We start from the raw sequence: 23,975 nt of genomic DNA, 5'->3' as shown, positions 1-23,975 counted from the left end.
CAAAAAAATGCACACAGATAATCGCACAAAAATAGAACAATTCGAACTGCCATAAAAGTCTGTTACGAACCATGGAAGGGGTTTGTCAAGGTCAGGCGAAATATTGGATGTGAATCAAAACTATCCGTTGTTCCATTGTTGTTCCGGTACTAGTTCTTTTGGTTTCAGTTGCATCCCGACCACCCTCTTCTCGCCCGCTTTAACCAAAAAAAAAAAAAACATACACGAATTGACATTCAATTGCGTGTGGCTTGTCTGTGGTTCACTGATCGGAAACTTATTACCCGTTTTGTATTCCACCCCTCGCAGTTGTGGGTGCGGGTGCGCGATTGAAGCACAGTTACAATAGGAGCTCCGCGGGCAATGTCAGTGTCACCGGGACAGTGCTGTTGTTTCGTTGCAATACGATAGACAGACACGGATAAAACGTAGGGGTGGTGTCTTGTGTGCGTGTGTACCACGTTTATTGCACGATCCGATCGTATCACAAGAAAAGAAGCCGATTTGATGAGGATCTATAAGAAAGGTTCCTCCAGATTGGTAGTAAATCTTTCTCGCCGCAAAATGCTTTCATCGATTTTAATGATTACATAGGATGATATGAAATGACCAGCTTAAGGGGGCGCTTTGATAAACCTTCCGAATTACGTGAGCCATTCGATCATGAACACTGGGACATTTGATGTAACGGAGGAACATTGCGCCAACACCCGGCAGTGTTTGCTTTTCGGGAGGATAGCTCTTATCGTGGACAGGGCAGAGCAGTCACCACGGCAAGGCCGGATTGGTGATTGTGTTTTCTTTGTTTGTGGACCCATCGAAAGCATTGGGGAGGAGGGATTCACGAGTTCGCGCCGGTTCGCGCCTGTGCAATTTGCATATCGAATCTTGCAGCCGTCATCTGCCACCATCTGTACACTTTGTAGGATTCTTTGTCGAGAAAAGGCTAACAATCGTCACAATCGTGTGACACTTGTGCGCTTTGTGATCACAAAGATTATGCGTACGCGGCTGGATGACGCGGCTGGTAAGTTGAGTTAGTAATCGAGCAAACGATCAAGGAGGCAGGGGTTGCACGTTTTGTGTTCCATGCCTTTGTGTTGCACCCGGTTGCACCTTTCTGCTGTCTGCTGTAGCCCTCGCCCTGTCAGGCCATCAATTGGCAGAGCGTCACCGTTCGCAGCGTATCGATGCTGCACCAATGACACTCGCTGCGCGGCTCAGCCGCGGATGATAAGCCACCGTGGCTGGGTGGGGAGGTTGTCGAAAGGGTCGTTGCATTATCACACGGATCATTGCGCTGGCTAATCGGTCGTGTGGCGCACACCGAACACGGGCGCATCTGTCACAGCATAATGCATGCTGCCCGACCGCTGCTGGCTCGGGGCTCGCACGAACGACCGATTGATAAAGACGGAGCCGCCCGAGTCGAGCGAGTGAATCGAGTGGATCGAGTGGACCGAGTCAACCAGCACAGCACAGGGCAATAGGATCGTGCTGCAGTGTCAAGTGCAGCGTCAATGCAAGAACCGTCGCAGTTCATCCGCAGCCATTAGAAGGGTTGGCGTGTCAGCTTCGTCAGCTCCGGTTCGATAGACTAACAAGAAAAAAATAAATAAATACAAGCAGTTGCGTAAAAAAAGGGCACACAATCGGGTGGCCGTTTTTGTACTGCTGACTAGACGATTCTACCGCTCTACTAAACTCTGCTCCCACCGCCCCCAGTAGTCGCGATCACTGATTCCTCTATTCTGTGTGTTTGTGTGTGTGTGAGTATTTTTTCGGTTTTTTACGCCTTACGCACCGGTCTTGTCGTTGCTTTTCGCGCATAGAGGTCTCGTGGTCGTGTTTCCACTTGATCGACGCGTTCGACAGCGCTGGTGGTGGTGGTGGCGGTGCGGGATTTAGTTCGATCGTGCGGTCGGATTTCGTGCTGCCCGTTCGCGGCCTATCAGTCGGTGCCGGTCGCTCGAGTACGTTGCAGAGTCCGCAGTTCCACAGCCTTCGCGAAAAAGCCTGCGCGCAAACCTCGCCTCGCTGAGTGCGGTTTTCGGACGGATCGGTGCAACATTGCGACTCTGGTTAGTGTTTGTGCTAGTGTGTGTGTGTTTTAAAGTGGTGTAATTTAAGAATGTGTTTTGTTGTTTCCCTTTCGTCTACCATCTTTGCACGTGTGATGGTACGAAGCGAATGGGAGGGAAAAACCGCCGGTGCAATGATTCAAGCAAAAAAAAAAAAACGTACCCTTTTCTCACTGAAACCGCTTCTGTCCGATAGTTCCTGGCGGTAGCCATACCCAGGCGCGCTGATAGTAGCAATAGGCAAGCTGTGTGAGCGCGTGTAAAAGCCGTCCAACCTTATCACATTCCGACAAAGAGTAGGCGAGCGTGTGGAGCGTTGCGTACTGGCCGAGTGTGTGCCTGTGTTGAACTGTTCCGTCTGTTCCGTCGCCTAGTTGCCATCGTGCTGGTCGGAGAAATAAAAAAATAATAATAACAAAACGATCGACAAAACAATTCGCAGCAAATGCAAAACGGGTCACCGGCCACCCCGTGGGTGTGCGCAAAAGTTGCTTCGCCGATGCGCGCCGATTCTCGCATAACCGTTTAACCGATCTTTTCGAGCATCGATGACGATCGCTCGTTCGAATCGATCGCATCCGGCCGTTCCGGATGAGCAAGGTTAAAGTGAGCGTTTGTCGCATCGCAATCGGATGATGGTTTAAAAGTTGGAAGGTAAAATTCGGCCGCATATTAGATTTTGGTGCCTTTGAGTGCTTTCGATGACGACAGCTCCTTCGGAGCCGTGTTGGTCCCGGCTGGACTTCCCGAAATATCCCCAGTCGACTGCTGCCCCTTCAAACCCCGTTCCACGTGATTGAAGCGATCATTGTGCTTTTGGCAATCCTGCTCTCACTCTCTCTGTCTCCCTCTCTATCCGTTTGGATCCGATTGTCACGTGATGCGCGTTCAGCGCGAAGTTTGGTTTATATTGCGCCAATGATTAATAACTAATAACACGCGCGATCGGATGGCGCGGCGAAGCGAAGAAGTATGTCACAGTCACCCAACCCGCCCTGACCTGTGATCGTTTGATCCGATTTTTTATGCCGTATTGTTACTCATGGTACGGTTGCGATTGAATCATCCAGCATTCTACCAGCACACGCTTACACATTGTTGTGCCAAGGACAAGATAAGGATGGCTAAGCTAAAATGCACCAATTACCCGACTTTACAATGCAGCCATGCCAGTATCAGAACTCGGCTGCATGAAAATGCATGTCGCAGGGGACCCGGTGTATCGATACCGTTTAATCGCCCTATACTGGTACCAGCCCTGCCCGACGGGGTTGAGAGCTCGTGTGTGAACTATGTTCTAATCAGCGATTCTAGTTTGTTTTTTTCTTCTTCTCCTCACTCGTCCCTGATACCTCCTAACTGCGACCGTTTCCAAAGACCACCACCAAGAACACCGTACCTTAATTGGCAGCTATTCCGATCCGTCATTTGCATTGTTATGAAAATTCCAACGGTAAACAGAATGTAAACGTACTGCCCGTGGGCCTCCCAACCGCTGCACCAACACACTTGAGCAAACTTGAGCCGAGGCGCACACACAAGGGCAGGTGCAAATAGATGACACGAGAGTTCGATAAGTAGGGTCGCGAATTGGCGACCCGCCCGGCCCGGGATGGTTGAGCAGTGCGCGCCTGGTCTAGTTTTCGATTAGCATAGTTAGCATCGTTTTCCCGCGCGATCGGATCTTGCGAGCGAGGCAGCTAACTAACGATCAGCATCATCTCTGAGACTGTGATGATCGGCTATCTTGTTTCGCTCGGGCAGAGCGAGAAAGAGCCACTTAAAGATGCTCCCCGCCAGTGCATTGAGATCTGTAATGGATGGGTTCAGGGTATCGGTTCGAACTCTGACGTGTGCTGGAGCTGTTTGGAAGTGTCTAGAGAGTGACCACGACCGTGCAAGTGTCTCAGTTTGTGGCGGATGATCGTACCCCTTTCGATGGCCCCTTCGAACATCCATTCCAAGCGTCAGCGTGATGATCGGATGGCTTCAGAAGCAAAACAAAAAACACATAAAACCCCTTGCACACAAACACACGTGGGCGCAGTTTGCACTTGTGCCCGTAGCATAAGCGCTCAGCTGGTGGGCAAGTTCAAGTTTTGTTTTCGATGTCTTCTTTGTTTTTGCATTCTCCCAGTGCCCTTCGTTCGGTGTGGTGTTTCGTGCTTTCGGGCCGGCTCTACCGTAGGCCGAGCGAGTTATTGTGAGCATGAGAAGATCGAACACGATTTTGGATGCAGCACATGCAGCAGACATACAGCAGCTCCCGCTCTCGGACGCTTCCGAACGAACGCTGCACCAGGTTAAGAAAGTTCACGTTCAATGCCACTCGGACGATGATGGTTGCCACGATGGAAGTGTTGTTTTCCTCATTCTAGCCGTTTCTTGTGAGTTGTTATTTTTTTGCTGCTGCTGGTACCAAACAGCTTCAGCGTGGCCAGTTCTTCCTCACTCTGCAAGACCTTTGCAGCACGGCAATTAAACATTACCAGCTACATTACGTTTTGCTTTTTGTTTTTTGTTTCTTTCATTTGTCTTGTTTCCTTCTGTGTTGCTGCTGGTTCATGTTTTCATGATCATCGAAATCGCACCGCACAGAGACCTTGGCCCACATAGCTCGAAAATCCACCATTCGGCCTAGCACGTGCTAGAATCGGAAAGAAAGCTTTACAGCATTTGGTTTCGGCACCCGCTTCGTTCGCCGTACGTTCTCAATGTCGACCGATCCCGAACCGCGGAACGCGAACGCGATAAGCGCTCGGCAACATTTCACGCGACATTTGCTTTGCTTTGCCCGGTAAAGATCGAACCGGTCACTGGGCATCTCGGTAGGCCGTGCGTGCCGCCGCATAAGCCTTGTGTACGAGCCGGGCCCCGGAGTTCACGGTTAGCTTTTTGGGGGTACCGGCGCACACTGGCTGTGTTAGTGGTAAGCGACGAACCTCCGCGTGCTCTGTTACCTTCGCCGCTGCTGGCCCGAACTCACTTTGCCGCTGCGAACAAAAGTTCATGGATGAGTGAACGTTTCACGGTGCCGGTTGGTAGCAGTGTTTGGCAATGGGCAATTGGAACTACATTTACGCAAAACAAAAAGAAGGAAGGTGAAAAAAAAGCTAGACTGTTGGTTCCTTAGCGCTTAGTGCGGTTTAAGGCAACTTCAAACGATCAATATGATAACGTTAAACTTGGACAGTTGAAAAAAGAATGCAAAGAAATAGGGAAGTGTAAATTGGCTGTGATCATTTATCTGCTTATTATAATTATCTGCTAACCAGCTAAACACAATAATTCAGGTTTTGATAATTTTATCTGAATCGATGGCCATCACCCGATCACCCCCGGCTCTTTAATGCAATGGCCAGATTAGCAAGAGGGCAACAATCGAATCAACAATCGTGCGATAGACAAACGACTCTCTATCTGTCCATCCATCCAACGTACAAGATCTCCGATAAGCCGATGATGATAAACCATTTGACACAGCTGACCGAATCGACGGGTGCAGCGCTGCACCTCAAGCAGTTGCGAATGGTCAAGGTGCTCTTCGTGCTTCGCCGATAAGACATTCGCGCGGACTCCGCCGGAATGGTGGGAGAATAGAACCGGGACAATCAATCACCGGGAGGGTGAAATCGGTACCAATAAATGCACTCGAAAACTATCCGCTGACCATCGTCATAGTGCCGTAAAACTCATCAAGCAGTCGCTAGGATGATGCGATTACGGCAGTAAGATTACTGCCAGGATAGCGCCATGGATGACGGTTCAACACTCACGTTGGCCGGTTTGTGCGTCAACGAAGGGTGGATTAGAACTTCCTATCACACTTGCCAAGGCGATTTCGATCGATGGCTGGCGTTGTTTCTGCGCCTGTTTGAACGACCCACTTTGCACTGGGACTGGGAAGCAAAAAAGGTTTAATATTTGCCAAGCGAATAGGGTGAAGAAGCTTCACACCAAGCAATAAATTAATTCACCGCTCTCCTGATTGCTGGTGGTTTCCACCTTGCAAACCAAGCCAGTAGAACACATTCTAAACTATAATTTCTCAATACTGTAGCTCCTACTGGCACACACCGTTCGTCGAATAATGTGGCTTGTTATGAGTGTCTTTTTTTCTTCTTTGGGTGTGTGCTATCGCTTGCGAACGCTCCTTCTGGACGTCGCAAGAAGGTGCGTTTAATCGCACCGAGTGGGATTTTAAAATAATAGCAATTAGATCGGGCGTACGAAGTAATTTATGGCAGACGGAGGAGCTTGAATTCTTGTGTTACTTTGTGTCCGACTTCCGGCGATTCCAGCCATCGCCATCGGATGACCACCGGTCCCGGGCGTTGTGATAGGTTGGTGTGTTATTTTCTGACCAACGATGAGTTGTACTTTTGAGTCAGAGGCACAAGCGCAAACGATACACCGTCTTCACGAAATTGTAGCCCAATTAAAATGGCCCACGTTTGCAGCCGGTGTGCCCGGCTATAAAATACGCTAATGGTACGTACGGCATCGTTCGCGGAAGGAAGCAAATGATGTATGAACAACCCCAGAAACCCACTGGCCAGTGTAACATTGAGCAAGAGAATTTCGGAAGAGGCTGTAAGACCTTGGGCGAGTGTGGTGTATTTTTTTTGGTGTGTAGAAGTTTCTTAAAGAGCGATTGTCGCATTTTTCTACCATCTTCTTAGAAGATTACAGCTTAATTGGTAGAATTGTTCCATCCAATGTTCCACACCCGATACATTGTGCTGGAACCTCCACACTGTTAGCTTGCCCATTGCCTTCACCGCAATCAGTGTAGAAAGCAAGTTAGCAACAGTTTAATTAAATCACACGTGCCGCATGAAAATGAAGTCGTTCGGAAGCGCAGACCAGACTGGAGACCGGGTGGGCAGGATCGAATTGCTAGTTTTTGCATAGAAATCACAGCATAAATTATCAGCCGCAGTGTCGTATCCCGCGGGGAGCATTGGGCTACCATCTCGCGATCCGGCGGTGTTGCTTTTTTTATGGAAACCAAAACCATCCCCCCTCTGTCTGCATCTCCACCGTTCGCACCCAAACACGGACGGCGAGGCCAAAATGGAGAACGATCGATCTTCACCACCGAGCTTCCTTGGCGAACTGCAAATCTCCGCCAATTTGTGTTACGGGCCCTGTAGGCGTTAACTGTGCCGCTTTTGATCACGTACGACGCGCAGGGTAGCGTGATTTTGAATAATGGCGATCAGTTTCTTGGAATGGGTTGTTGTTTTTTTTTGTTGTTGTTCGCTCCAGTAAAATTTACATAGATAAACGGCCATTCATAAATATTGCCCAGAGAGGGTGAAACTAGCACAGCGAAATGTAAAACATTCAAACTTGTGCGCTGGCGAAGATGACACGAGCATCTAGCTAAACTGTGGGAGCGTTAAGGATTATCAAAATCGCGTATAGAATATCAGCATTAAAGCGAAATAGCGCCCGCCACCAAGTTCAGTGAGAAAGCAGGCTCTTTTTGTTTCCACACAATTTACATACAATTACACAAATTAAAGCATTACGTTCGGCAGTGGCGCGCAGTTAATGCAGTTTGCATCTTTTCACGATCATCTCTTCCAGACCGATAGCCAGAGCGATCCTAATGCAGTAGGCGGGCACGGCAGGCCCATCCAAAGGCACAGAGTGGTACCTGGTGGAAGATGTACTATGGCATACACTGATAATCTGATCAACGCCGTCCCCGTTCCGCTGTACGTACGCATACTGTTGCTGCTGCTGCTGCGATTGGATCTTCCGGAAAGGGCTGGCCACTATCGCTCACGAATGATTGCAATTTTCGCCTGTTAAAGGAGCTGTGTGTACGTTTTTGTGATCAATGCTCAGTGTACCTGTGCTGTTCTTGCCCGGTGAAACAATACTCAGCCCTCAAGCCCTAATCGGATCGCCGGAAACGATCACGCCTCGAACGATCAAAAGTGTGGACACGCATCGGATACATCATTTTTTGTGAAGTGATAATTGATTGCATAAGTAGTGGCAGTGTGAGTGCGTGAGTGCGTGCAAGCAGTGTGTGTGAGTGTGTGTGTGAACCTATGGGTCAACTATCTCCTTGATCGAACCGGTGCGTTCGCGTTCATGCGAAGATCTGGATCGGTTGTCTGATGCTCTGGGTAGTGAATTTCATTAAATGCGCCTACCTGATGCATAGCTTGTGAGTGTGTACGTCAGTGTGTAATCAGTGCATCGGAGACAACAGTGTATACCTGCACATCCTCCGATCGCTATCGGAGGATAAACGCGATCAGCCTCAGCACCTTAGGAAAGGAGATAACCGTCAGGTAGATCGCAGTGACTCTCGCTTCAGCTGGCGTAAGGTGAGAAGCTTTACCTCTCCGGTTCGCTTCTAGCCGTAACCGAGTAACTGAAACGAGCGAATCTGAACGTAAAACCAGTACCTCGGGGCAAATGTGAATGAATGCGCAAAGCCGGGAGAAGGAGTAGCATGGAATTCTAGTCCCAGCGGAGTGGTTGATCCCGCACGGTAGACCTCCGCCACGTTTATTCCTTCGCCGGAGCAGGTGGAGTGATGTGGTGTTGACCTGGCAGTCTGACGGTTAGAAAGAGAGAAAGCTTACGCTACCGTGCGTGTGTGTGTGTGTGATTTTTTGTTTGATCCTACGCATCGAGCTTTTCAGTGTTAGTTTTTACCGTGCGTAATCGCGTGTGTACTGCACTGCATTGCCCGTGAAATCCCGTGGAAAACGTGTCGCGATCGGCACAGTGTTGTGCAAAAGTGTAACAAAAAGCCACGACTGCTGTGAAATCCCCTTTGCTTGCTTGCAAGCCTTAATGAACATCGTCGTTTGGTGCGTAGAGCTGCAGTGTAGGGAGAGGAAAACCCGTTTAGCTGTGTGCGCTGTTCGGCGGGCTAGGCAGCCCAGGCCCAATGCCCAGACATGACACCGAAGGAGTGGTTCGCTTTGCTCCTGTTCTACGCGGCGTACCTCTTCATGGGCGCCAGCGTGTTCTATCATGTCGAAAACGACCTGGAGACGGAGCGGCGAGCCGAAGAGTTGGCCGAGCGGATCGAAATTAATGGTAAGTGTGCGTCATGGGAGAAGCGGCAAGCGAAACCCGAGAAAAGGAAATGGATGGATGGATGGCCAATTTTATGTGCATTTTCATGTGCATATATATTTCGTTTAGCATCAGATTATCGAATTGTTAATCGAATTGAATGCGTTTGAAGTTAACTTTTTTTGTATTTTATTAGAAGTTAGTTCTTGCTCATTGATATTGTGAATTCGGTAGGAGTTCATTGCTTTCAATTTGAAGTTCGAATTTTGCACTTTGGTAGAACAAAAAGCATTTGTTGGCTACCATGATCACTGTTTTCAGCATCGTGTAGTGTCCCAATGATTATTACGTTCTGTTTATTTATAATAATTGTTAATATTTTAAATAAAAAAGCTTGGGGTTTCATGTTCTCATCTCAGATAATATTTAACAATTTTAAATTCTTTAAAAGCTCATTAATTTTATACACTTTTTACGATAATTTCTATAATAATTTTGATGCTATAAATTCGTGCTCAATAGTATGCTTACATCCTACGCCATTGAGGTACTACACTTTTCAGTAAAATCGATCTGACAGATGTTTACTGGCTATAGATGATTTTCTTGTAAATATATAAAGTGTCATCTCATATCAAATATCAGTGTCAAGAGATGACTCCAACACTTCGACAAAAAGTCGCCAGTTTATGAGGACTCGGCAGTGTTGATCGTTTTTATACCACCGTTTTATCGGTTCGCTATCACAAGTCAGCTAAAGGGCATACGATAGTTTGATGCGCCCAGCCAATATATGCCAGGTATATACATAGAAGATCAGTAGAATATAACGCCATGATAAGTACCTAGGTACCTTCAATGCGAACTATTCAATAATCTATCTAATCAATCAGAAACCTGTAACATCGCATGAACAGAATCGTGCATTATTGTATTCTTAGTCGCTGGAACTGAGCTGTCTAGTGAAGAAAGGACACAGCTCTAGCACGTCACCTAACAATTGCCCGTAAAATCCTTCATACATTTTTGTTTTGCTCGCTTCTCGTGAAATCGCTGTCCGCGCTGTATCGCTGATCGCACCGCTAATTCGTTTACCCATCAGGGAAACAGCAAGTTCGCTGTGATTGTGGCCTCTATCGTGCGATCATGCAAATTCAATCGTACCCGTCGCACCGTTACCGAACCTATTCATCACGCTTCGGGTCAGCGGAGGGGCGGAGCGCGCGATGACCAATTTCCTGTTGCTCATAAATCATCAAATTGCCAGCGAGACAACACCCCCCCCTTGTGGCGGTATCGGCATGTTTATTCGAGAGTACAATTTAAATTTTAATGAGCCTGTAAAAAACCCCTTCTGCGCTGTCGGTTTAAAGTGCGCCAGTGCCGCCGACCAGTGAATGAAATCGATCTCCGGCTCGGTAAGGTGTAGCGCGTATCGGTTTACCCTAAGCGCCACGCTCCAGTGCTGGAGCTGGAGATGGGATGCATCGCGTACATGCTGGTTGCAAGACGGTACAGTCTAGTGTAAATTATCGCGGCCCATGCCCGCCCGGTTCGGCGCACGGGTCTGTGGTTTGTTGTTATTGTTTTCCTTGATGACCGCTTGCAAACCCCTTATCAGCCGGCAGGCTGTACTGGGGGGGATACGGGGTTGGATGGGCCAGCTGCTTCACATGCACGTGTTCTGCCCGCTGCCAGTGACTGAGGACACACTTGAGGCTGGATGCACTGTTCGCGATGTGTGCTTTTCACGATCCAGCTACAACTCTCACGGGCGTGTGTGGTTCTGTGCACTGGAAACTATTACATTTAATGACAAAATCGTGTTAAACTTTGTTTGTAAATACCGTTCCCGTTTATCGGACAAATGAAAAACAAAAGGGCAATGCGGAGAGGTGACTAGTCGATGGGCTGTGATAACAAATACACCTTGGAAGGGATCCGCAATTGATTGCATATTACTTGGGTGCTGACACTCTCACGTCCGCGGTAAAAAGTTTTGAGCTTGTACAGGAAACGTTAAATAGAATTATATTTACCCAGCAATAAGTACGTTGTTGTCTTTGCAAACATGTACGCTATCATCACACGATCATTTGCTATACATAATTGATTCATATATTTGTAGCATGATTGAAGAGCATCAAATTCTACTGGATCAATTCGCGCTAACCTATTCTCATCTATTCACAAACAATCCTAATTCCGATACGAATCCAATGCCACCACCACTGCAACATTGTATGCCTTCGATCATGCTGTCCGATGCTGCGGATATTCTCCAGCGGATCAGCTCATTATCGTACCGTTGCAATCGGCTTCCAGCACACGATCCGCGTTGACAGAAATGAAGTGATTTCAATTAAATCTTTTGCCCTCCCCAAGCTCAACTCAACAAGCAAGCTCACTCACTCGCCAGTGTCAAGTGCAATCGAATGAAACTCTAGTGCTCGTACCGGCCCGTTCCCATTACCCAGCTGCACAAGATTGCTTAATTTGAATATTACAATGCCCGGTTTGTAGTCGTTGTCGGGCGAACGCGTGGCAATTGCGCTACACATTTTGCACCCACGGTGTTGTAATGAGGAAAATATGAGTATGTATATCACGCCAACTTCCCGGTCGCCCCAAACGGCCCAGACTGTTGGAGCGATCGGGCAAGACGCCGTTAACGGCAGGGTAATGGGCAGCCGCAGCCGTAGGGGTGAAATAACTAGCGGCACTTAATTAATGACCGGTTTGGCGCGTGCCCATCGCAACTAATCTGCACGTTGTGTTACGATTGTAAAGCTCGATTTGAGTCAATAAATCAGCGCGGAATGCGGTATATGACAGCTGGGTGAATACGTTTATGGTAAAGTAGCCCTAGCCGCTGGCAACACGTTGAATTACTACTTTAGATAGCGCTCATTGCGCGCTCCGATGATTGAATACGCATAATATCTTGTTTCTAAGTACAATTGCAATGAAAAAAAATAATCAAAATGAATTGAAGGTTGAAGTTTTGGTGCCGCCAATCTCGTGTTCATCGTGATCTAGAGATCCATCTGGAATCGATAATTGGAAATTAAATATAAAGATCAATTCGCACGGTCGGGTGAATCTTCACAGTAGTCGCGCCAGTCGATGGCACCACAGCGACGGCGTACAACAATGTACGACCTAAGGACTAAGGAAAAGTGGAAGCCAGAAAAAAAGCGAAAAGAGTTGAGATAGTTGACCAGCGTGTGGCTTGCGATCGGCTCTACCTGGGTGTCCATGGTACATGTGAACAAATCATTAAACACCAAACTAGGCTATCATTTTCGTGATCCAATTAGCACCCGCTTCCTTGTCCACAATAGTTGGTTGATAGAAATTCATCTGCCAGATCGCCTTTTTATAATGGAGCATCGATATTTTGCGACCACACCGTCAGTTTCTATTTGCGTAGCCATCATGCGGACTTTGAGTGTTAGATTGCCATGCGAGAGATGAACGTAAAAGAAGCCGCCGATAAATTCATTCGCCAGATCGTCATCCTGGTGGAAAGTTGTTGAGCAAACAACAATTTAAATATTCAAATATCAAACGTTGAGCGTAAAATTTTGGAGAAAGTTGAACGTCTTTCTTTGTCTGTTCTTCTCGTATTGATGAAATATCATGAATTTTATGGATATGCGGTTCGTAAAAATGTTCCACCTGCGATTGCGATGCAGTAAAATGCAACATATGGTTTCAAATAGGAAAACGAATGAAAACGTATCTCCAACAAGAATGACATCATTCGATTGAATGCAATAGTTTTCGATACGCTCAAAGCACTTCGTCTTAGCTACCTTTGAATTACAGGAATGAAACCATCGTAAGAATAGTGTCAAATGTTACACTGCGCTATAACAGTCTTATAGCACTTGTGTTCGAGCAAATGCCGTACAATCCACACACCATGGTACAGGTGCTAATGGAACGTGTTAGTCTCGCAACAATGAAGAATAAACGGGCTGAAACGAATTCAAACAATCCTTCAAAACGTCATAACGAGTTCTTCTCTTTTTGCGTCCCTTTTCTCCCCCCTCCCCTTCCCCACAGAAATGCTCGTTCGCTACTTGTCACCGGAAGATATGGAACTGCAGCGCAAACTGATCGGCCGGCTGGACGAATACTGCGGCAGCAGGGTGACCAACTATACCGAGGACGAGTATGAACCACCGTACGTGTGGGATTTTTATCATTCCTTTTACTTCGCCTTTATCATTTGCTCTACCGTCGGTAAGTAGGGAGCAAATGGACAAGTACGGCCTTCTTTTTTGGTATTGATACTTCTAACGTCACTATCCTGTTGCTACTTCAGGTTACGGTAACATCTCGCCGCACAACACGTTCGGGCGCATCTTTTTAATATTTTACGCGCTGATCGGTCTCCCGGTGAATGGGTTCTTCTTTGCGTACGTCGGCGAGTTCTGGGCCCGCGGGGTAAGAAGACAGTTTAACCAATAATAGTTAAACCAAACCAACAAACAACTAACTAATGAACACACACACACACACACACACACGCATCTCGTTCTCGGGCAGTTTGTGCGGCTGTACCGGCGCTACAAGGCGTATAAATTATCCGCCAACGCCGGGTACGCACCGCGGCGCATCAGCTTCATCGGGCAGATCGTGCTGTACCTGATACCGGGCGTGATCGTGTTCATCTTTGCGCCGGCGTGCGTCTTTACGTACTTCGAGCAGTGGCCGTACGACGTGTCGGTGTACTACTCGTTCGTCACGCTGACGACGATCGGATTTGGCGACTATGCCGCCTCGTTCCAGCCGTCCCAGCAGCACGAGTTCGGTTCGCTGTTTACCGTGTACAAGATATTCATCATCTTTTGGTTCTTCGCTGGCATCGGGTACATCTTTATGATATTGGGCTTTATTGCGAAGTGAGTAGTGCGAGATTGGGAGCAACTGGAAGGCCACGTTGGTAATATACGTGAATCATCCTGAACTCTTTCAGAGGCATATCGCACAAAAAGATTCAACAGCTGGAAAAGCTGGTCGCTTCCAACCTGAAGGAAACGCAGCACCGTGTGTGGAACGGAGTTACCAAAGACATTAGTTACCTGCGTAGGATTCTCAACGAGGTGTATATGCTAAAGTTTAAGGTAAGTTACTACAGCTTCCAAAGCGCACTCGTGGCAGATGCTTTATTTTGCAAGAAACACGTTGCCTTCCTTGTCGTCTGGCGAAGCGTTCTGTTTGCTCGGCTCGGCCACATTAACTTAGCGTACTGCTGGTAATGGGTGAAATACAATTCAAACAAACATTTTCTTCCAATGCATCTACTCGCCCGCCCAGTGGACGGAACAAGCTCGGTAAGGGCGCTCGAATTCTTGTCCCCCCTTTCCACACATACAGTAAACATAAAATCCCCTCCCAACGCTCCCCACTGAAGCTTCGTTTTGGCATTGCAATTCATTAGTGTCCTATTTGCAGCCCGTGTACGAGGAACCTTCGGACCGGTGGTTAAGCCTGTCGAAAAGCAGATCAAGCTCGTGCCCGGAGCTGTCGATGTACCGGCCGCCGGAACAGCCCACCATTCGGCGCAAGCGCGCCAACTCGGAAAGTGCTCTCGTGTTTGCAGCGACAAAGCCGTTGGACGGTGGATCGCTGGTGCGCCGTCTCTCTGACACCGACCTGAACCGTATCAATCGGGAGAAAACGTTCGGCGTGCAGGCACTGGTACAGCCGGCCGAGCTGCTGGCGCGCGTCGTAACCGCGCTGGGCAACATTACCGCCAACCAGGACGACAATCAGAGCTTCCTCGAGCGAGCCTCGCTGAACGCGGGCGTCAACTGCTTTTCCGACTCGCAGATACTGGCCAGCGAGCGCACCTGGTCCGGCTGGTCGATGAGCGGGTCGGACAAGAGCGCCTACCTGACGGCACCGCCGATGCGGCCGCGGGCCGCATCCGACATTGGCGTTCCGGCGCATCTTAGCTCACAGGTAATGATGATGATGGTGGATGGGTTTCGTTTTTTAAACGTAAACAACTGACTTTTTCTTTCTCTCTCGCGTCTCTCATCCCACCACCAACAGGATGCGAACGAGTGGACGTGGAGCGGCGGAGACAACAGCCAGATACAGGAGATCCTCCAAGTACGCCAGAAGGTAAAGCAGAAGGACAATCTGCTGCGGGCCGCCCTCTCCAACAACGTCAACTTTGACTCGAGCCTCACCATCAACATGCCACCGACCGGCCGGGAAAGCAAAGCGTCGGCCGTCAACCGGAGCGTGCTGCAGCGATTGAACCCGTTCCGCAAGCGCTCCAAGCAGCTCGCCCCGGCCGACATCGAAACGGCTCCCGGCCTCGAGTCGTACCTTGCCGCCACCGGCAAGGGGCGCCGCTCGATGTTTAACCTGCCCACCTCGTCCTACCTGAGCGCGACGTCGCGCGGGCGCGGCAGCATCCTCTCGATGCCGCCGCAGGACGAGCATCTTCTCGAAACGACCACCATCGGCGATCTGCTGCGCGCGCTCGAGCTAATGCACACGGACACGGTGACGGCCGGTGCCGGCCAGCACCGGGGAAGCGTCGGCACGGGCGAGCAGCAGGCCACAACACTGCACCGGGCGGGCCGCCATCAGTCGCAACCGTTCGCCGGCGGGCCGAGCAATCTGCCGTCGCTGCTGACCCTGTTCACGCCGCCGATCGAGGCGGGCGGGTCGCGCCGTGGCTCGCTGAAGCCGCCGCTCGGTCGCACCGGCAGTGCCGATTCGGCCCCCTCCGTCCTGCGGCGACCCTCGTTCCGTCCAACGAATCCACCCTCCTACTCGGCCACGGTGTCCGGGTCGCCGGCCGGTGGCGGCAGCCCGACGCTCGGCATTATCGGCCCGTCGCCCACACCGATCCGGCGCCGGTTCAGCGTCCGGCCCTCGAACCTGGCCTATCCGCCGGGGCACTGTCCGCGGCCGCCAGCCGGGCCTACCGGTGGGCCCGAGCTGCCCGGCTCGCCGCACATCAGCTCGTCGTCCCAGTCGCTGCACAATCTGCCGACGACGACGCTCCAGCGCCGGCTGTCGTCCCGTCCGAGCCCGCTCGCTACCCACCAATCGTCCCATCTGACCGTCCCATCGGCCGGTGGCACGGCTGGCGTCGCACCGGGCGGACCCCAGGGCCAGTTCCGCTGGCGGCCGAATCTGATACGCTCGGACTCGGACCAATCGACGGCGGTCAGTGGGCTGACCGTGCCAAACAGTGGCCGCAACCGGCACAGCAGCCTGTCCAATCTGTTCGACGAGAAGCGTTAGGCTAGGGCACAGCCGCGGGTAGAATTAGTAGCATTAGCAACAGAAACACCAGTGTGGAAGGCGTACCAGCACCAGCAACATCACCACGACCACCACCACCACCAACGCAGCAACGTATCAGTATTGTAACGCTGTCCCGGTGGGCCAACTGGGGCGTTGCCAGCTGGGACAGCGCGTAGAGATGTATGAAATTATTTATGCCAGAGCATCAAAGGGGGAAGACAACTATCAGATGCCATTCCAACCAGTCATTATGCGGTAGTGCGGAAGTTATTGCAGTAGCTTGTAGGTTTACACAGTGGCCCATCGAGCCCTATGGCATGCGGACCAGTGGAAGATTGTGGAGCGATCGTGATCGTCAACAGTACACAGTGACAGTTTTGTGACCGGGAAAACGGAACAAAAAAAAAGAGCTAGCTGAGCGAAAATAAAGCAGCCAAGTGGCCGAGTTGCTTACCGGCCACCGGCTACCGTCCCTTTAAACCGATGTGGCGCTTTTTGTGTTTTCTTCTTCTTCTTCTTCTTCTTCTTCTTCTCTCCTAGCAATAGATTCTACTCGTTCGGTTGTTATTTCCGTTTGATTGGGCGATTGAGTGGAGCGGCGAGCAAGTGGCGACAGGGGCCGAGCCTTTGTGCATTCTAATTGATTCTGTGCATTTGGCATGGCGCCCACCTTCGGTGGGAAGGTGTTGAGCGAGTGCCAGATAGGGGTGTTTTTTTTGCTTTCGTTTTCCATGGCTGTATTTTTATCACAACCATTCAAATGTCCCGCCCCTTACTCTCCCTCGGTTCTGGTTCTGGTGCAAAAATGGGAAAATCATCCAACCGAGCAGCAGTGGGAGAGCATTGTGCATGCTGCCGGTGCTGATGTGCCTGGTGATGGAGAGCTGATGCGTCATTGATGTGCTTTGTGCTTTTTTTGAAATAGCCGTCAGAGCTGGAGCTTTGTTGCCATGTTCTGCTGGCAGACAGACAGACGAGGGAGCATTTTTCCACACAAGACTCCCCCGCAAACACATCCCCGTGTCCGTACAGTGATCGAAAACATTCATTTGTTCGGAAAGATACAAACGCTCGATTATAGTGTGAAGGATCGATTTAGAGCCTCACAGGACAGTGCGTTCCGGTAAAATTGTCCGAGCCCGATTTGCACCGGGTGTCTATTTTTGCACCGCGCCTGCAAAGTGTTCCCGAGAATGGGTCCTTTTTCAGATTATTTACACCTCTCGTAGTACAGTTTAGTAGGGGGGGGGGTGGAAGGGGGGGGGGAATATGAGCTTTTTGCTATAGCCCAAAACACCTGGTTGGCAAGCAATGTTGCCGATGTTTGCCCGATAAAAATTCACGATTGACTCGACCAGTGTAATCGTTCGCACTGTGGAGCCAGATTCGAGGAACAGTGCTTAGAGCATTAGTTACACCGAAGCAGGCCGGTTTTGGGCGTGGGACCAAGGGTGGCGCTGCACAACAAGGACACGCAGACAACCGGCGAGCGGCTCGCCCCGGTGGGGAGACGAAGCGCCAAACAAAAACGTAAAATTCGTAGTATCCGCCTAGCGTTACGGTGTGCGGTGGGCGACGGCACCAACACACCGACAGCTTCACCGTACTTGGTGGAGGAGTTTTTACACGTCCAGGTTTCATCACTACACGCGAAGGTACAATTTTCCGGCTGCCGGTGCGGTCTGGTGCCGTGGGGAGGTGGAGCGCCGCGTGGCTTTGGGCCGACGCGTTCGTTATCGTTTCATTCGCTCGCTTTGCGCTTCCCGTGCTCTCCGGTGGCACTGGTGGCAACAACGCTCAGCGAAATCAGTTACACGAAACCGTCACACAAACAGGCAACCGTCGGTGCGTGACGAAGGATACGCACTGCCGTCTAACGCGCGTTGTTTGTTACAGCATTTGACCCACATCCCCCTCTCCCGCAGTCATCCCCGTTGGTAACAATCGGAGAGCGTAGCAAAGCGTAGCGCAAGCAAGGCCCCACCACAGCTGCCCCACTTACAGCGACTCACACGCACACAGCCAGAAACTTAATAGCAACCAAATGGAGACGCATGGTGCTGAGAGTGGTAGCGATTAGTATTAGTAAACCGTGAAAAGAAGTGTGTGTGAGAGAGAGAGAGAGAGAGAGAGAGAGAGCAATTTTATAAAGAGCACGAGAAAGCGCGCGAGAGAGCGTAGGGGAGAAAGAAACATTGGAAACTGTTTACTGCGTTCACGATACAGTTTGAATGTGTGTGTGTGTGTGTGTGGAGTTCGCACAAGAATGCTTTCCTTTTTTGTTTCACGTGTGTGTGTGTGCATGGTTTTGTAGTAAACTTGTGTATCATCGAGAGAAATGTAATAAGTCGTCCAGTGAGCGACACTTGCTTGTTGTGGTATGGGTGAGCAGGACCGTTTTATATTGGTTCCCGCTATTTTTGGGAAAACGGCAGTGCTGAGCGCGGGTTGGAATATTCCGACTCTCCTGTGCGACAGTCAACGGCACAGCAAAGTACACTCCGATCCTTCCCCCGGACAGCACGTCATCACCGACGCGTCGGTGCTCGGAGTAAGACAAGACGGCCAAACTCCATCAGTTTCGGCTGCTTGCAAGAAGCGGACGGAAACAGTTCCGGTGTTTGTGGGTTAGTCGTCCTGTGCGGTGGTGTGCGTTGCCGCGGACAAGCCTGCCGCTTTTTTCCTGCGTGCGAGAGAAGGGTGCCAGATTCCTGTTCCAGTTTGTGATGCGGTTTGTGGGACGATGTGAGTGCTCTCAATCTCTCTCTCTCGCTCTCTCTCTCTTTCTCGTTTTATCCATTTCCCGACTCTGGATCGCATGAACACACACACGCACACACCTGAGAGGCAGCGCAAGGATACCGTTTGCAAAACACACGGATCCTGTTGCTTCTCGGCGGTACGCGGTGGTCGTTTCGCTGCGCTGGTATGTGTGTCCCAGTGCCGAGCCCTGCATGGGTGCGAACGCGCGCCCGGTACGCCCGTCTCCTGCCCCGTCTCCTGCCCCGTTCGGTCCGTCGGTAGGAACTGAGCGAACCGACTGGCTTGCCTGGCGTAGCGCGACCGCACCGCACGGGAGCAGTGCACGGGTTCCGCTGGCAAGTGGATGTGCGTTTCGGGCCAGTAGTGTAGGCGCTGCCGTACGGGTGCTAGCAACGCAGTGCAGTGTGTAGTGTCCTGTTTTTAGTCTCCACCAATGGTTCCGCCATTTCCAGCCCAGAGTAGTTCGGTTCACTTGCTAAACGGAAGAAGAAGCGTTTTTTTCTGCTCCTTCTTGGTGTTGTCCGGTGTTCGGTTCTAGCGTACCTTCGCCAGGTTTTGCCGCAATACGTACCGCTTCTTTCTCCTCCCCCCCTCCCGGCAGAGGGGCATGTAAGCTTCCTTTCGTACCCGTATCGCTTCCACAGTTTTTCACGCGAGAAACGTCAAATCCATAGTGGATATGTGGCTGTCCATTCTTGACACCGGAACATTTGCGATCCTCAAACCGGATGTAGCGAGTGGCGAGTAGAATGGGCGAATAGGTTCCGACGTCTGTCACAGGATGGCTCGCAGCTTTATCCGCGCCGATCCGCACTTGGTCCGCAGGACCGAGGAGTGCCACTTGCGACCCAGGCACGGCAAGCTCTGGCAGTAAGCTTGGCATTCGAAACAATCTTGCTTTACGAACGAAATCGCCCAGCGCCCAGTACTGGTACGACAAAAAAGTGCATCGAAAAGGTGGAAAATTCAGGCACGGTGTGAAACTGTACTCGTGCTGCCTCTCCCGCACGTTGTGGCTGTGAAAAGCGACGCTACTCCTTGTGTATTAGCATCTCCCGGGAAGGTGTGATTCGGAAAGTGGAGCAATAAGTACAACGACAAAGAAAGGTGGCTCGATTGTTACAAATTTGTATCGCAACAGTGTACCAGTGACACAGGTTTGGCACACTGTATGGCCGTCAGTTTGCATAAGAGCATCGGAGCATCGCTACTTATCAGTAACGCAAGTTTGACATTTGAGAAAATTCGCTCCACGGGGTGATGCTGTGCTGTCAGGGAGGTGTGTACCGGAGAGCTAGAGTACGAGACAAAGAGAGAGAGAGAGAGAGAGAGAGAGAGAGAGAGAGAGAGAATAAGAAAAAAGTGAGAGAGATTGCTGCTAGCCATTGCCAATTCATTTCCCACAGCCATGGTTACGACCGATTTCTTATCGTGAAGAATAGAAAAGTGTGAACTTTAGAAGAACGGAAACGGATACGGCTCCATTGGGCCACAGATTGGATCTCGTTAAAGCATCGGTATTATCAAACTCTTATCCTGACGAGGAGTTAGTGTACTTTAACGATGGAGCGATATGTTCGAAATGAATTAAACCTTTCGTTTGTTCGGTGCTGTAGGTTTCTTAACATTTCTTCCGGCAGATCGCAAAAACCCCCCGTTAGCAATATTTTGACACAGTGCAGCGAATGTGTGTTACAGCATGTATCAAAGTAAAGTGAGAGAAAGAGAGAGCGAGAGCAAGACAAACCATACCGGTCTACATGTGCGCCTGGGCGAGTGTTTGTGTGTGTACCTCTGAAGGATCCGTACGCCGTTACGATGAAGCGAAGAAAATGTAGTAACACTAAGAAACGAAGCACCGAGAGCCAAAACTAGGTCAACACAGAGAGTAAAGAGCAAAAGAGGGAGAGAGAGAGAGTGACTAGACGCAATACTGAGACCCGTGTCCTGTGTGTACTACGGGGAACTTTTTTCCGACACAACATAGAGCGCGCGAATCTTGCAGGACGTGCTCGGTGCTGCCATGCACACGCATCGAAGTAGCCGGCAGCGAAAAGTCAGCGCTCCAGTGCAAAACGCGCCTAGCTTATCCGTGTGTCCTCCGTGGGTTGGTGCCGCTTTCTGATCCTTGTATTGCACTCGGTTGCTGGTGACAGACACGGAGGTAATATAAATAAATTATCCTCAATCCTGCAAAACAAACCCTTCTCGTCCGTGTTTGTGTGTGTGTGTGCATGTTGTCCCACCAGAAATGTTGGCTTGTGTGTAATCGGCTGTGCATTATTCCGTTGCTGTTTGGTGTAGCGGTGAGCCCCTGCAAGAGTTAACGGCCAGCAGAAGCAGCAGTTTCAGTGTGCGTGTGTGTGTATGTCACACGTTCGAGCAAAGTGGAGGCTGTGTAAACACAATTAGTAGTGAGCACCCGCCCTCACACGCCCGGCCCGGAGCGCTCTCTAATCCAGCAGCGCCGGAAACCCGACCGGTATCCACCGGTATGGCTGCCGCCGTGCAGGGAAGCCCGCGGACGGGCGACGAATCGTCGGAAAGTGAGAATGAAACCGAACCGGCCAAAATATTCCACCGGAAATTGTCTACCAAGAAGGACGTCAAGTCAGCGGTAGGTATCGTGGGGAAGGAAGGAACTGAAAGGTCTCGGGGCGGGCGGGTGGTGCGTTGCATTTCAGCTGGTATAATGTCGCTTCACAGCCGTGCAAAATTCGATTGCTGCCGGCGGCGGCGGCGGCGGCTTGCTGTGAGCGTGATAAGCGAATGAAAAGCACACCACTTCAGGCGCTGGGAAGTGAGGGGGTGAGGATGATTAAATTTCCTTCGTTTCCGGTGCCGAAGAATGCATCGGAGCCGTGGCTGTGCCAGCCGCTGCGGCCGGTGGCTCGTTTGCAGCTTCGTTAAACTGCCTCAAGCGTGGTGCCGTTTTGGTGCCGCAGCTGGCAAGCAGCGTAAAGGCACTTAAGTTGCATAATAACGTTGACATTCTGCATCAATTATGCCACAATCGACTTGAGCGTGTGTTTAAAATAACCCGAACCTGGTGAACTGGTGTGCCGTCAGGGCAGGGAAGTTGTTCTTTGCGGAAGTGTGCAGGTTGAGGTAATGAAGTTTATCTATTTTGGTGCATTCTACCGTATAGATGCGGCTATTGTTGGCAGTGGCTTTATTTACACCGTTTGGTAGAGGAGTTGTAGTGTGAATGTAATGAAAAATTGTTCATTGAATTATTCAATCTATCTGACTGGGAGAGCCCTTCCAGGATCCTGGATAGCAAGAGAGTCAAAAACGGCAATGGAAAGCTTCGGTAGTAGTGTACTGACACCAGGACAGAAAGGATATTGTTTGATTAACATTGGTTTGGTTATAAATTTGTTAGTCGAGATAAAACTCGACTATTGGCTGAAACATAAAAACTGAGTTACTTCAATCTTATTTGTATGAAAAAGACGATGCATATTGGAGATGGAAAGTTGAGAAACTGTAAAAAACTAGTTGTGAAAAATGTGCGGCATTTGAACATATAGGTATTTCCCGATATACGCTATCAATGCGGACCGGAGACAATAGTGTATCTCGAATATTAGTGTAAGTCGAATTTCGAAGTTTTCAGTTAAATTATAGCTAATTTTCGTATAATTTTGCTTGAAATGGTGGGTTTTTAGCCACTAAATTAGCTGATTTCTAAACCTGATATCAACTGAAGATTACAATTTTGTATCTATTAAAATGTTTTTTTAAAATTCTACAAAAAGGGAGTCTATTTGACATTTGATGTGTCAAATCAGTACAATTTGCTCGCAGAACTGTCAAATTTAGAAAGTAGTGTATAGCGAAATCGCGTATATTGAGTATAGCGTATATATCTGTACTTGATAGCTAAGCGAGATTTATAGCTAGGGGGCTCGCAGTACAATCAGCAAGTCGTACAACCTCCAAGGATTCTGTGTCTAGGGCTCAAATTTTGAACGAAGCCGAGCCCCCATTCGCAGTCCATTCAGACTAAACTATTATGCTATGGATGAGCTAATGGTTCATAGAATGCCAAGCCCTTTTCATGCCGAAACAGGCCAATGACGATTATGTTTGTAACGCCATATATGAAGAATTAACAAGAGATACAGATAGAGAGTTCTGTATGCGGTAGTATAGCAGATATCGTTATGAAGGGCGCTGTAACGGACCCAAAACACAAAACGAATGATGCCTGTATGACGTGTTGGCTGTTGAAAAACATCAACCACACCTCTAGTTGGCTATAGACTGTAGTTTTGAGGGATGCAAGATAAATGAGCGCATACGCTGGAATATGGTGTACCGGAAGGATGGCCTGACCATTCGGCCTTCTAACGAAGCGATCCCTAAAAGTGTTACCTTGTAGGTGCTACACCATTGGTGTCCGTCATCATTTACCCGAGAGGTAAGCATACACACAGGCACCGACACACACATCCACACGGCACACAGACCGAGCGCGAAGATGGATGGTCATGATGATGTTTCGCACGACTGCAGGACGCCAGCCGTCGCCTTGATTGACCTGATTTCGTGCAGCTATGTGACGCCAGGCCAGGCGCTCTGACCTCATTTGCGATGGCGATGCGTCGTTTTACAGCCATCGTCTGCACCCACCGTACGGTGTAAGGACAGCACGGTTTCCCAGCAACCCGTGTGCTGAAGCGTTTCCCTGTATGTAACCAAGGTGGAGCCCCACCCGGAAGTGACGATGACGATGACGTGTGCACTAGAAGCGAACGCGTTTGGCGCTGACAGCAAAAGCTGACGGGA

At 49.8% G+C, this 23,975-nt stretch overlaps 2 protein-coding genes across 8 annotated transcripts in view; both read left to right on the top strand.

The window, feature by feature from the left end:
- Window positions 1-1,423: 1,423 nt before the first annotated feature.
- Window positions 1,424-16,902, top strand: LOC121589327 (open rectifier potassium channel protein 1). Of its 2 annotated transcripts, none has more exons than XM_041908138.1 (8): window positions 1,424-2,081; window positions 7,677-9,155; window positions 13,206-13,385; window positions 13,468-13,589; window positions 13,692-14,047; window positions 14,122-14,269; window positions 14,601-15,110; window positions 15,204-16,902. In XM_041908138.1, exons 2-8 carry the CDS (start codon window positions 9,014-9,016, stop codon window positions 16,413-16,415), a joined length of 2,670 nt encoding a protein of 889 aa, XP_041764072.1. In that variant the 5' UTR covers window positions 1,424-2,081; window positions 7,677-9,013; the 3' UTR covers window positions 16,416-16,902. The 2 variants fall into 2 exon arrangements, with proteins under 2 accessions (XP_041764072.1, XP_041764073.1); XM_041908139.1 differs by lacking the exon at window positions 1,424-2,081 and adding an exon at window positions 2,631-2,735.
- A 1,979-nt stretch (window positions 16,903-18,881) lies between these two features.
- The window catches only part of LOC121601340 (diacylglycerol kinase eta), a 50,544-nt gene continuing 45,450 nt past the window's right edge, over window positions 18,882-23,975 (top strand). The window contains exons 1-2 of one of the 6 annotated variants that reach the window (XM_041930187.1): window positions 18,882-18,969; window positions 20,798-21,798. In XM_041930187.1, coding sequence (XP_041786121.1) covers window positions 21,676-21,798 — 123 coding nt within the window. In that variant the 5' untranslated portion in view covers window positions 18,882-18,969; window positions 20,798-21,675. Of the gene's footprint in view, window positions 18,970-19,064; window positions 19,164-19,520; window positions 21,799-23,975 lie in introns of those variants that run through there. The other 5 variants (XM_041930181.1, XM_041930178.1, XM_041930173.1 and 2 more) reach the window with 5 other exon arrangements.

The sequence above is a fragment of the Anopheles merus genome, chromosome 2R (genome assembly GCF_017562075.2).
Source record: "Anopheles merus strain MAF chromosome 2R, AmerM5.1, whole genome shotgun sequence".
Taxonomy (NCBI): Eukaryota; Metazoa; Arthropoda; class Insecta; order Diptera; family Culicidae; genus Anopheles; species Anopheles merus.
Note: the sequence above shows the minus strand (reverse complement) of the source record. Positions and strands in the feature narration are given on the sequence as shown.